A 14,543-nucleotide genomic window follows, 5' to 3' on the forward strand; every position below is an offset into this window, starting at 1 on the left:
ACGGCCTCCATAAAACACTGTCACCGCCACCCTCCGCCGCCCCCAGCGAGATCAGCTCATGGCACAGACATGGGTGCTCAGAAAATACTTGGGGAAGGTCTCAGGGCCGAGAAGAAGCCACCTCCTCCTCTCGGAGCCGCGTCCTCTCCCGCCAGCGCCCGTGGGGCAGAGCACAAAGCAGCAGGAAACTGCCACGTCCCATGGCCACGTGGCCAGCCCGGGCCCCAGAAGTGCCGACAGGCTGTGAGACAGGCGACCTGCACACCCCCCGCCACCAGCCAGGCACGGCCCCGACAGCCTGGGGAGCCAGCGGCCGGCCCGGCAGTCAGTGAGCGCCACGTCCGGTGGGAAGCTGGGCCTCAGGGAAACCGTCACCACGGAAAGGTGGCCACTGCGCTGGGGCTGCGTGGCTGGGTCTGTGTGGCTGGGCCTGCGTGGCTGGGTCTGCGTGGCTGGGTCTGCGTGGCTGGGCCTGCGTGGCTGGGGCCTGCGTGGCTGGGGCCGTGAAAGGATCGGTTCCAAGAGCAGTAGGAGGTAAGGCAGTGTCTGGTGGAAAGGCCCTCCCTGGGGAAGGACGTGCGTGGGACGGAACGAAACGGACAAACACTCCAGCGTGTGGCCGAGACGTCGCACGGACGCCGGAGCGGGAGGAGGCCCACGCGCCAGAGCCCGAAGAAAACTGAGCCAAGAAACTCGACGACGGGCACACCCTCTCGCCCGCCCGCCGGCAGATCTACCCAGGGCGCTCTGTCCTTCCAGGCCTTCCGCAGGCATTTCCCAGCCCGGATTCACCTCGCGCCTCCCCGGGACCGGCTCCTGGGCCAAGGCTGGCGCACAGAACGCCACGTCAGTCCTGTCCCCCTGCGTCTCACACGGACGGCGGTTGTGCACAGTCCTGCGTCTGTGCGTCCGCGCTGCTGTCGGTGGTTGGCCTGCGGGGCGAGCTGTTGGCGCTGGGTGGGAAGTCCCTGAAACGGAGAATCAGCTCAGCCTCGGTGAGTCACTCCCCACGGGACTCGGGCCGAGTCAGCGCGATGGCATCCTGACAGCGAGAGCATCGCCTTCCTTCCTGCAGCGCAAACGGGTTCAGAGAGCAACTCAGAGCCGTCGGCACCTCGCGGATGGGGCTCTGACCCGAGGAGAGGGTGCCGAGCCGGGAGGGCCGGCGCTGACCTCTCACCCCAGAGCAGGGCCACAGCTGCGCCAGGTCTGCCCACGCCTCGCCCGGACCCTGGGCGGGTCTGGAATGGAATGCAAACCGCAGGCCGTCCCGATTTCCAGAGGGTCCTGGGACACGCCTCTGAGCGCCAGTCAAGGGGACACGAGGCTGTGCATCCGCCAGACCCATCAGAGGCAGAGCGGAGACTCCTCTTCGCAAAGGGCCAGGTCCCCCCCCCCCCCCCCCGCAAGAGTCCGGGGCGCGCTGACTTCCCGCATACGAAGCACCCGCGCTGCCTTTGACCCTCCTCCCCGGACCCTCTGGGTGGATCCCTGCTGGGCCCCGATCCACCGACATGGATATTCACCTCGGCCAGGCCACGGGTAACAAGAGGCTGAGCCTTCGCAGCCCGACCAGAAACCACCTCTTCTCGCCAACGAACACCCAGAAGCAGCCGCTGGGGCAGACCTGCAGGGACCACGTGCCACCACCCGGGCCACCCAGGCGGCTGCACAGCCTCGGCCACAGTCGGCGCCACGTGGCCAGGGGTCACTCAGCAGCCCGGAGCCTTTCCCACGGCTGTCCCTGCTCCCACCTCAGGACCACCCAGGGCCAGTCACAGGAGGCGGCGGCTTCCATCAGCTCCTCCGCCGGCCGGGACCCGGGCTGCCCGCCGCCCGCCGGGAAGATTCCCACCCCCGCCCCCGTGACCTCTGCCGAGGCCTCCATGCAGCACTGCCTCCTGCTGTCAGCAGCGCAGAACAAACAGCCTTCTTTTCTCATCTGCTTGTTCCCACCGATTTCCCACTGAGCACGTGGCCAGCCACACGCAGACAGGACATCCCAGCCTCCCTTGCAGCTAGACGCGTTCACGCCGGAACTCGGGCCACCGGGACGGCGCTGAAAGGACGCAGCCGGTGAGCGAGCGCTGTCCCTTCAGGCGGGGGCGACGTCAGCTCTGGACAGGCTGGTCTCCGGGAACCGGAGAGCTCAGCGCTGCACGTCAGCCCGCGTTTATGTAACAAGAAGCACACGCAACCAGGAGGGCGCAGTCCTGGCCACACCGAGGCACCGCGTGCTTTCTGGGGGGCAGGCCCTGTGCTAAGCTCTCGATAAACACCCATCGACTGTGACCTGGGGGTTCCTGTGGCTGTAGCTGATCTGCGACCCGAGCCATAGGCCTGCTGAAAAGAAGGGAAGTCACTGCGAAGGGGCTGAGTCGGGTCTGATGCACAGGGTCGAACGCAGAGCCCACGCGCCTCTCCGGTGAGTCGCCGGGAACGCCCGGGCTGCTGGACAGCCTCTCTCCGCCCCGGCGCTGGGGGCAGGGACCGGGACACGGAGGCCTCGGCGGAGCCCAGCCGCAGGCTCCAGCTCCAGTCACAGCGACAAGGCTCTGCGTCTGTTCCCGGGCGCGCCTCGGAGCGTACACGCACCGAGTGCCGGCGTGACCTTCCCCGGGTAAGCCAGCTTCAGCCACAGCCATGACCGCGGGCAGGCCGTGCATTCCTCTGGCACCAGGTCAGGGTAAAGCCCCTGACATACCCGTGCGTCCAACCGACAGCCGAGCAGGAAGAGCAGCCCTCACCTTTATCATCCTGGAGAGGTCGCCGGCATCGGCTAGTTCCAGGACTATGTTGAGTTCGTTATCTTCGATGAATGACGCATAATACTTAATCACGTTTGGGTGATTGAGTTGCTGCGGAGAAAAAACAGGCAAGAGAAGTTTTCTTCTTATAAATTCCCAATAGTTTGATAGCTTAAGAATACATCTAGCTAGCCCTAACCGGTTTGGCTCAGTGGATGGAGCGTCGGCCTGCAGACTGAAGGGTCCCGGGTTCGATTCCGGTCAAGGGCATGTACCTTGGTTGCAGGCACATACCCAGTAGGGGGTGTGCAGGAGGCAGCTGATCGATGTTTCTCTCTCATCGATGTTTCTAACTCTCTCTCCTTCTCCTTTCCTCTCTGTAAAAAATCAATAAAATATATTTAAAAAAAAAAGAATACATCTAGCTACTGCATTTCATCTCTAAATTACAGAACTTCACATGACAGTGTATTTTTCTTTAATCTTGTGAATTTTAAAGGAAGTGTAATAATTGAAAGTAAAACTGGGTATACATTTATTTTATTTTAATATTCTTTATTAGAAATAATAGAGTATACGAGGCACTCAAAGTTTTAAAAAGTATATTCTCTCCAAGAAGCTATCCATGCCTACAAAGGAATGACATGATGGGACTCATCAGCTGCTAAAAATTATTTCCTTCAAACTGAGCTCTGCCATGTTAGGGCGCTCAATGGTAATCGTCTTCTTCTTTTTACTCCTACTTTGAAGTTCGGGCTGAGCCCAGCATAGCTACGTCCAGCGGTTAAAGACAAAACAAACAGAAAATTAAGGAGTGTTAACAACTGTCATCTGTTATATTGCATTTAAATACAGCCTTTCTCTATTTCCCAGTTTAAAATGAGGGGGGAAAGCTAAGCCTGCCCAATGTTCCAGTTCAATTATTTCACAACGATTCCCAAAGTAACCAGACTCTTCAATACACGGAGATTCAAACGTATATCGTTCTTCGAAATTGGAGTGGCCTAAGTTACCCTAACAATCCTTTTGCTTGTGAGTGTAATATTTAATAAGCTGCTCATCAGCATATGCAGCTTGTGAGTGTAATATTTAATAAATTACTCCTCAGCATTGCAGCTGTGAGTGTAATATTTAATAAGTTACTCATCAGCATATGCAGCTGTGAGTGTAATATTTAATAAGTTACTCCTCAGCATTGCAGCTGTGAGTGTAATATTTAATAAGCTGCTCATCAGCATATGCAGCTGTGAGTGTAATATTTAATAAGCTGCTCATCTGCATATGCAGTGTGAGTGTAATATTTAATAAATTACTCCTCAGCATATGCAGCTGTGAGTGTAATATTTAATAAGCTGCTCATCTGCATATGCAGTGTGAGTGTAATATTTAATAAGCTGCTCCTCAGCATATGCAGCTGTGAGTGTAATATTTAATAAGCTGCTCATCTGCATATGCAGTGTGAGTGTAATATTTAATAAGCTGCTCATCAGCATATGCAGTGTGAGTGTAATATTTAATAAGCTCTCCTCAGCATATGCAGTGTGAGTGTAATATTTAATAAGTTGCTCATCTGCATATGCAGTGTGAGTGTAATATTTAATAAGCTGCTCATCAGCATATGCAGTGTGAGTGTAATATTTAATAAATTACTCCTCAGCATTGCAGCTGTGAGTGTAATATTTAATAAGTTGCTCATCTGCATATGCAGTGTGAGTGTAATATTTAATAAGCTGCTCATCAGCATATGCAGTGTGAGTGTAATATTTAATAAGTTGCTCATCGGCATATGCAGCTGTGAGTGTAATATTTAATAAGCTGCTCATCTGCATATGCAGTGTGAGTGTAATATTTAATAAGCTGCTCATCAGCATATGCAGTGTGAGTGTAATATTTAATAAGCTGCTCATCTGCATATGCAGTGTGAGTGTAATATTTAATAAGCTGCTCATCAGCATATGCAGCTGTGAGTGTAATATTTAATAAGTTACTCCTCAGCATTGCAGCTGTGAGTGTAATATTTAATAAGTTGCTCATCTGCATATGCAGTGTGAGTGTAATATTTAATAAGTTGCTCATCAGCATATGCAGTGTGAGTGTAATATTTAATAAGCTGCTCATCTGCATATGCAGTGTGAGTGTAATATTTAATAAGCTGCTCATCAGCATATGCAGCTGTGAGTGTAATATTTAATAAATTACTCCTCAGCATTGCAGCTGTGAGTGTAATATTTAATAAGTTACTCATCAGCATATGCAGTGTGAGTGTAATATTTAATAAGTTACTCATCAGCATTGCAGCTGTGAGTGTAATATTTAATAAGTTACTCATCAGCATTGCAGCTGTGAGTGTAATATTTAATAAGTTGCTCATCTGCATATGCAGTGTGAGTGTAATATTTAATAAGTTGCTCATCTGCATATGCAGTGTGAGTGTAATATTTAATAAATTACTCCTCAGCATATGCAGCTGTGAGTGTAATATTTAATAAGCTGCTCATCTGCATATGCAGCTGTGAGTGTAATATTTAATAAATTACTCCTCAGCATATGCAGCTGTGAGTGTAATATTTAATAAGCTGCTCATCGGCATATGCAGCTGTGAGTGTAATATTTAATAAATTACTCCTCAGCATATGCAGCTGTGAGTGTAATATTTAATAAGCTGCTCCTCAGCATATGCAGTGTGAGTGTAATATTTAATAAGCTGCTCATCAGCATATGCAGCTGTGAGTGTAATATTTAATAAGTTACTCATCAGCATTGCAGCTGTGAGTGTAATATTTAATAAGCTGCTCATCTGCATATGCAGTGTGAGTGTAATATTTAATAAGCTGCTCATCAGCATATGCAGTGTGAGTGTAATATTTAAGAAGCTGCTCATCAGCATATGCAGCTGTGAGTGTAATATTTAATAAGTTACTCATCAGCATTGCAGCTGTGAGTGTAATATTTAATAAGTTACTCATCAGCATATGCAGTGTGAGTGTAATATTTAATAAGTTGCTCATCAGCATTGCAGCTGTGAGTGTAATATTTAATAAATTACTCCTCAGCATATGCAGCTGTGAGTGTAATATTTAATAAGCTGCTCCTCAGCATATGCAGTGTGAGTGTAATATTTAATAAGCTGCTCATCAGCATATGCAGCTGTGAGTGTAATATTTAATAAGTTGCTCATCTGCATATGCAGTGTGAGTGTAATATTTAATAAGCTGCTCATCAGCATATGCAGTGTGAGTGTAATATTTAATAAGTTGCTCATCTGCATATGCAGTGTGAGTGTAATATTTAATAAGTTGCTCATCGGCATATGCAGTGTGAGTGTAATATTTAATAAATTACTCCTCAGCATTGCAGCTGTGAGTGTAATATTTAATAAGTTGCTCATCTGCATATGCAGTGTGAGTGTAATATTTAATAAGTTGCTCATCTGCATATGCAGCTGTGAGTGTAATATTTAATAAGCTGCTCATCAGCATATGCAGCTGTGAGTGTAATATTTAATAAGCTCTCCTCAGCATATGCAGCTGTGAGTGTAATATTTAATAAGTTGCTCATCTGCATATGCAGTGTGAGTGTAATATTTAATAAGCTGCTCATCTGCATATGCAGTGTGAGTGTAATATTTAATAAGCTGCTCATCAGCATATGCAGTGTGAGTGTAATATTTAATAAATTACTCCTCAGCATATGCAGTGTGAGTGTAATATTTAATAAGTTGCTCATCGGCATATGCAGCTGTGAGTGTAATATTTAATAAGCTGCTCATCAGCATATGCAGCTGTGAGTGTAATATTTAATAAGCTGCTCATCTGCATATGCAGTGTGAGTGTAATATTTAATAAGTTGCTCATCTGCATATGCAGTGTGAGTGTAATATTTAATAAGTTGCTCATCTGCATATGCAGTGTGAGTGTAATATTTAATAAGTTGCTCATCTGCATATGCAGCTGTGAGTGTAATATTTAATAAGTCGCTCATCGGCATATGCAGTGTGAGTGTAATATTTAATAAGCTGCTCATCTGCATATGCAGTGTGAGTGTAATATTTAATAAGCTGCTCATCAGCATATGCAGTGTGAGTGTAATATTTAATAAATTACTCCTCAGCATATGCAGTGTGAGTGTAATATTTAATAAGTTGCTCATCGGCATATGCAGTGTGAGTGTAATATTTAATAAGCTGCTCATCAGCATATGCAGCTGTGAGTGTAATATTTAATAAGCTGCTCATCTGCATATGCAGTGTGAGTGTAATATTTAATAAGCTGCTCATCAGCATATGCAGTGTGAGTGTAATATTTAATAAATTACTCCTCAGCATATGCAGTGTGAGTGTAATATTTAATAAGTTGCTCATCGGCATATGCAGCTGTGAGTGTAATATTTAATAAGCTGCTCATCAGCATATGCAGCTGTGAGTGTAATATTTAATAAGCTGCTCATCTGCATATGCAGTGTGAGTGTAATATTTAATAAGTTGCTCATCTGCATATGCAGTGTGAGTGTAATATTTAATAAGTTGCTCATCTGCATATGCAGTGTGAGTGTAATATTTAATAAGTTGCTCATCTGCATATGCAGCTGTGAGTGTAATATTTAATAAGTCGCTCATCGGCATATGCAGTGTGAGTGTAATATTTAATAAATTACTCCTCAGCATTGCAGCTGTGAGTGTAATATTTAATAAGCTGCTCATCAGCATATGCAGCTGTGAGTGTAATATTTAATAAGTTGCTCATCGGCATATGCAGTGTGAGTGTAATATTTAATAAGTTGCTCATCAGCATATGCAGTGTGAGTGTAATATTTAATAAGCTGCTCATCTGCATATGCAGTGTGAGTGTAATATTTAATAAGTTGCTCATCTGCATATGCAGTGTGAGTGTAATATTTAATAAGTTGCTCATCGGCATATGCAGTGTGAGTGTAATATTTAATAAATTACTCCTCAGCATTGCAGCTGTGAGTGTAATATTTAATAAGCTGCTCATCAGCATATGCAGTGTGAGTGTAATATTTAATAAGCTGCTCATCAGCATATGCAGTGTGAGTGTAATATTTAATAAGCTGCTCATCTGCATATGCAGTGTGAGTGTAATATTTAATAAGTTGCTCATCGGCATATGCAGCTGTGCCCCCCACAGGCGGCAGCTGGCGGCCGGTCACCTACCTTGAGCAGGTCTATTTCTTTGATGCAGTCAGCACGGGCTTTGGCGTCCATTAAGTCAAATATCTGAAAGCAGAGTCCAGAATTACGTAAATTAATAACCGGTTCGAGCTGCCTGGCGCATCCATTCCTTAGGACTTTGTATGGATAACTGCGCACACACTGAGCATGTCTTTCCCACCAGCCTGTGGGGCTGTAGGATCTGTAGGTGTGTGACTTGACGTTAGCCCTGGAGCTTCTGTTTTCCCTCCACAGGCAGCCAGCACTAACCACGCACGTCACTAAGACGTGGAAAATATGCCTCGGCTCGTATCCTGGCTAATGGCTCACAAGGAGAGACACACGGATGGCCGCAGGCTCCTCCCACTTCGTTCAAGTCACGGAAAAGGACGAGGTGCCGTCCGTGCGTGGGAGAGTGACTTCCCCTTTCTCCGTGAGTCTGACACCCACCCTGTCGGCCCAGGGAGGTGTCAACGCTAGGCTCTCCGAACGGACAGGACGGAAGGGAACACACAGCCCAGGGGAAGAACAGGATGGAAGCCGTGAGGGCAAACGTCAGTGAGACATTGCTCTGCGGCATTGAGCCCGCAGCCTGTCCATTGGTAACGGAGGGAACGCTTTTGTGTGCGTGACACGGCAGCGAGGCCCGAGCCACGGCCCGCAGGGCGATCCCCACCCCGACAGGACGGAGCCGCCTACCTGCACCTTCTTCAGAGCCACCGGGACGCCGTCCAGCAGGCAGGCCGCCCGGTACACCTCGCTGAACTGCCCGCGGCCGATCTTCTTCTCAATCCGAAAGTTGGCCAGAGTGTTGTAGCCCATATCCGGCCGCAAGGCCTTCTGGAAGCAGAAGATCAGAGAGGTTTTTCAGCCACCCGATACCCACGCCAATGGCTGCCGCCACACCAGCGGTGCTCAGACACCGTTCGTTCCACAGCACGGCTCCTGCTCCCGCCGAACCAGGAGGGAGCCGCACGGACGGGCACCTACGTCGTCCCCTGATGTCCTGCCACGTCGGCGTCACAAGCCCTCCACGCACAGTCCCTGCGCGCCTCCCGTGTCTGAGCACGGCCCGCACCGGGGCCCAGCCCTGGGACCCTCCGAGAGAACCCAGTTTCCATCTCCAGTCCCGGTGAGCAAACAGAACGGGGCACAGACACGCATGTTAGAAATGAGACTGGACACGCACACGGTCACGAGGAGGCTGAAACCCCGCACCCAGCCCCGGACAGCCCGTGCAATGAGCCAACTCCCAAGGTGCCGCTTCTCGGACGCCTCCAGGGCCGTCGGCAGCGTTTCCCGTTTCTTGACTTGAAACAAAAGCGTTATTTCGGGAGGGGAGGCTTCGTGAACGCCTGCGCTCTCGAAGGAACGCGTGCTTTTCTAAAGCGTCTGCAGCACCGAGGACGGGGCTCCTGCCTCCTCCGTGGGGACAGGCCCCGCGGCCTGCGGTGCGAGCCTGGCCGTCAGCAGGTGCAGCGTGGCCGTCAGCACCGCGCCCCGCACCGCGGTGAGACGGGAATCGCACCTCCGCCGGCGGGTAACTGGCAGGCATTAGCGTGACCGGCCGAGGCGCTGTGACAGCCGCCCGCTGGGACGGGCTCACTAATGTGCTCTGGCATGCAGGCCTGTAATCACGCATTTACATATGCAATGACCTACATTTGCATGTCAGATCGCACACTGTCTGGGCTTATTAAGCCGGGGCGCCTCCCGCACGGGCGGGCGGGCGGCCGGAGTGGCAGCGAGGCCGGAGGGCGGCGCGCTTGGCAGCTGAGGGACAGGCTGCCACCCAGGATTAGGCTGAGCGGCCGGAGCATTAGACACTTCACTGCACGTCATCTGCCGAACAGGCCGCGTGTAAACTGCCCGGCTCGTGTGCGGCGCCGCCCCCGCCCCCTTCACAGGGCAGCGGGGCCGAGTGACCGTCTCATCGCCGTCCTCGCCGCGCAGACGGGGCTGACACACAGGGGCCCGCGTCTCCGGCCCCATCGCCCTGCGCTCTGCACAGCACAGGCTCCTTAGCAGGCTCCCCCAGGTGACCCCGCACCTCGGTCTTGAACCTGACCGTCCCCAGCGCCCACGTCGCTGGCAGGCTTGCCCACCGCAGGCAGCGCTGTCAGTCCTCAAACGAAAAGCTGGTGTCGCCAGGAGGCCGGCGAGGAAGCGTTATTTTGGGAAAAGCCGAGGTCTCTCCTTTGAATGACGTCCCACGCCTCCATTTCTCCGTTTAGCACCGGAGTTACCCTGGGAATGAAATAGCTCCATGGAGTCCGCGCCGCCCCAGACAAGGCCCGGGCTCTGGAGTGGGGGATCGGAGCCCGGTTCTGCGCCCAGGACCCGTCTGAGCTGCCCCCCACTTCTGTGAGCAGGGAGGCCTCCCGGGCTGTCTGAGAGGTGGCGAATGCACGCGCCCAGGACGGAGCCAGGCACGGCGATGGCTGTGCCCTGCCCACGGCGCTCCGGGCTCACCCGCTCCCGTCCTCACGCTGGTGCCCGCCTCTCCAGGTCCTCCGGCTTCGAGATCGCAGTGCTGAGCTGCCTCCTCCACCTTCCCTCGGCCTCCTCCCTGGGCCCGAAGGGTGTGCTCCACCTGGCCCTCGGTCTCCCTGCCAACAGCCCCGGACTAGGAGGTCTAAGGACCCCGACCTGGGCTCTGCCTCCGGCCAGGAGACCCCACTTCCCTGCGGACCAGCTCCTGACTCAGGGATGAAGACGGCCCCGGTGCGGCTGGGGGCAATGCAGGGCACCTGACCACGGCTCTTCGCCAAAGCCCTTTCAGCCTCCTGGGGCGGGGCGAGCACCCAACAGAAAGCCACGTGGTGGCAAGTGGGCGCTGGCTGCAACAGGCTGAGGAGTTAAGACCCCAGGCGAACGGGACGACAGCCAGCCGGCTCCACGCCCAGCGCCCGGGGTCGGACACGCTGGCCCGAGTCGGGGCTGGTCCGCACACAGCGCCTCCTGACTCACCGCACGGAGACCGCGCCCACAGGGACGCTCCACGGGTTCCTCTTTGGAAGAAGTCTCAAACCTCACCAGCGCGCAGGGGTCACGCGGCCGATACGCTGTTTTCATGCGATTTTATTTCTTGAGGACCTGAGACCCCGACAAGTCCCAACCTCAAGGGCGTAACTGGAACTGATGTGGGGAGCATTTCTGTTCCACTCTGGGGTACATCACTATGTCTAATCTCTACAGATCTGCGTCTACATACGAGCAGGTTATGTTAGAAAGGCACCCTGACATCTCAGACACAGACAGCTGGTCAAAAGGGCGCACGACAGCCAGAAACCAGCCCCGAGCGAAGGAAGCCGTGTGTCCGCGTCCTCGGAGCGAATCTCTCGGCCACAGCGCCAGGCCTGCTCACCCGGTGGGATCGGCTGGCACCTGGCGCTCCGCCCGCTGAAACAAACCCGCTCTGCCGCCCGCTGCCTCCGGGGCGGCCTCCCGGAACAATGGCTTAGGACTCCATTAATTAATTCGCTCACAACTGGAAGCGAAGACACTCGCTAAGCAATGGGTGACGCAGGGTAACGTGCCGATGATGGCTCTCGGGGGGATTACACGAGTCGCAGCGCGGACTCCACGGCTCCCGGGGGAGAACATCGTGTCCCGGGAGGTCCCAGAGGGACTGTTACCAGTGATCGGAGACACAGGCCAGCACTCGCCATGCTCAGCATCGTTAATGGGGCTTCATGGCTACTGCCAGCGTCTCTGACTGATTTCCATATTGCCGTTTACACAAACTGACAGACTGCTTTATATCTGATGATACTATTGTGGCATTTTAACAGAATTTAAAGGTAACAAAACGCCTTTCCATTTTACGGCAATAAAACTCATTCTGTGACCCTGGAGGAGACACTGCTCACCTCCAAGCGACACCCGTCAGAATGTACTGTGACATCTGGCACAACTCCGCCCTGTACTGGCCACAAACCTCACGGAGCCCATGAGCACAGCCGCACACGTGCACACGCCAACGCCACGTGTGCCGACCCAGTCTCACTAACTGTGCTTCTTCCCGTTGGAAAAATTATCTCCGAGATCGCTTGGAATGTTTCAAAAGTAACCTGTTCATGCATACAATGTGTTGGCGATTTACACCCGTGGGACAAGGCGCCACTGACCATCACGCCTGGCTTCTATCAAACACAGGAAATCCTGCGGCCCCTTCTCCTGCCGCCTAAGAACAGTGAGTGACCGACCCCAAGCAATTACCTAGCTGCACACTGAGAAGCCGCTGACGTCTGTGTCCCTTCATCATTAGCGCCCCCACCCGCGCAGCAAGGCCCCCTTCCCTCCGTCCCATCACGGAACCGGTAACACTGACCGCCGGCCCCGCTGACCATGCCTGTTCCTTCATGACAGGACTCGGGTCTCCCACGAGCACCACGGGCTCAAGGACCCGGTAACATTACACCTGGCGAGACAGAGCCTCTCAGAGACGCACAGAGACAGAGATGGGGGGGGGAGGGAGAGGGAAAGGTTTTCTAAACTGGATCCCTTTATTCCAAAACGCTAACTGGGGGAGGGGTTCAACACACACATACATGTGTGATAACAGGAAAGGGACAACGTTCACATACACAGAGTATCCACCATTATTCTGCAGACTTAGAACTCTGCAGGAGGGTGAGTGGATTTCAGTTGGGTACAGATTGGGAGGTGGTATTGTAGATTGGGTATGGGTTATTTTAGATTGGGAGGTGGTATTGTAGATTGGGAGTTGATTATTGTAGATTGGGTATGGGTTACTTTAGATTGGGAGTTGGTATTGTAGATTGGGTATGGGTTATTTTAGATTGGGAGCTGGTATTGTAGATTGGGTATGGGTTATCTTAGATTGGGTATGGGTTATTTTAGATTGGGTATGGGTTATTTTAGATTGGGTATGGGTTATTTCAGATTGGGAGTTGGTATTGTAGATTGAGAGTGGGTATTGTAGATTGGGAGTTGGTATTGTAGATTGGGAGTTGGGTATTGTAGACTGGGAGTTGGTATTGTAGACTGTGAGTTGGTATTGTAGATTGGGAGTTGGTATTGTAGATTGGGAGTTGGTATTGTAGATTGGGAGTTGGTATTGTAGATTGGGAGTTGGTATTGTAGATTGGGAGTTGGTATTGTAGACTGGGAGTTGGTACTGTAGACTGGGAATTGGTACTGTAGACTGGGAGTTGGTACTGTAGACTGGGAGTTGGTATTGTAGACTGGGAGTTGGTACTGTAGACTGGGAGTTGGTACTGTAGACTGGGAGTTGGTACTGTAGACTGGGAGTTGGTACTGTAGACTGGGAGTTGGTACTGTAGACTGGGAGTTGGTATTGTAGACTGGGAGTTGGTATTGTAGACTGGGAGTTGGTATTGTAGACTGGGAGTTGGTATTGTAGACTGGGAGTTGGTATTGTAGACTGGGAGTTGGTATTGTAGACTGGGAGTTGGTATTGTAGATTGGGAGATGGTATTGTAGATTGGGAGTTGGGTTATTTTAGACTGGGAGTTGGTATTGTAGACTGGGAGTTGGTATTGTAGACTGGGAGTTGGTATTGTAGACTGGGAGTTGGTATTGTAGATTGGGAGATGGTATTGTAGATTGGGAGTTGGTATTGTAGACTGGGAGTTGGTATTGTAGACTGGGAGTTGGTATTGTAGATTGGGAGTTGGTATTGTAGACTGGGAGTTGGTATTGTAGACTGGGAGTTGGTATTGTAGATTGGGAGTTGGTATTGTAGATTGGGAGTTGGTATTGTAGATTGGGAGTTGGTACTGTAGACTGGGAGTTGGTACTGTAGACTGGGAGTTGGTACTGTAGACTGGGAGTTGGTACTGTAGACTGGGAGTTGGTACTGTAGATTGGGAGTTGGTACTGTAGATTGGGAGTTGGTACTGTAGACTGGGAGTTGGTATTGTAGACTGGGAGTTGGTATTGTAGACTGGGAGTTGGTATTGTAGATTGGGAGTTGGTACTATAGACTGGGAGTTGGTACTGTAGATTGGGAGTTGGTACTGTAGATTGGGAGTTGGTACTGTAGATTGGGAGTTGGTACTGTAGATTGGGAGTTGGTACTGTAGACTGGGAGTTGGTACTGTAGACTGGGAGTTGGTATTGTAGACTGGGAGTTGGTATTGTAGATTGGGAGTTGGTATTGTAGATTGGGAGTTGGTATTGTAGATTGGGAGTTGGTATTGTAGTTTGGGAGTTGGTATTGTAGACTGGGAGTTGGTATTGTAGACTGGGAGTTGGTATTGTAGACTGGGAGTTGGTATTGTAGACTGGGAGTTGGTATTGTAGACTGGGAGTTGGTATTGTAGACTGGGAGTTGGTATTGTAGATTGGGAGTTGGTATTGTAGATTGGGAGTTGGTATTGTAGATTGGGAATTGGTACTGTAGATTGGGAGTTGGTATTGTAGTTTGGGAGTTGGTATTGTAGACTGGGAGTTGGTACTGTAGATTGGGAGTTGGTACTGTAGACTGGGAGTTGGTACTGTAGACTGGGAGTTGGTATTGTAGACTGGGAGTTGGTATTGTAGACTGGGAGTTGGTATTGTAGACTGGGAGTTGGTACTGTAGACTGGGAGTTGGTATTGTAGACTGGGAGTTGGTATTGTAGACTGGGAGTTGGTAT

The 14,543-nt window shown here is 51.2% G+C and overlaps 1 protein-coding gene across 7 annotated transcripts in view; it reads right to left on the reverse strand.

The window, feature by feature from the left end:
* The window catches only part of NEK7 (NIMA related kinase 7), a 53,373-nt gene that overhangs the window by 20,644 nt on the left and 18,186 nt on the right, over nt 1–14,543 (reverse strand). For all 7 annotated transcript variants that reach the window (XM_080650973.1, XM_080650974.1, XM_080650972.1 and 4 more), the window contains exons 3-5: nt 8,617–8,757; nt 7,921–7,983; nt 2,748–2,858 (exon numbers count right to left, since the gene is read on the reverse strand). In XM_080650973.1, coding sequence (XP_080507099.1) covers nt 2,748–2,858; nt 7,921–7,983; nt 8,617–8,757 — 315 coding nt within the window. The remainder of the gene's footprint in view (nt 1–2,747; nt 2,859–7,920; nt 7,984–8,616; nt 8,758–14,543) is intronic.

Source organism: Plecotus auritus (genome assembly GCF_963455305.1).
Source record: "Plecotus auritus genome assembly, chromosome: 14".
In the NCBI taxonomy this organism is placed as follows: Eukaryota; Metazoa; Chordata; class Mammalia; order Chiroptera; family Vespertilionidae; genus Plecotus; species Plecotus auritus.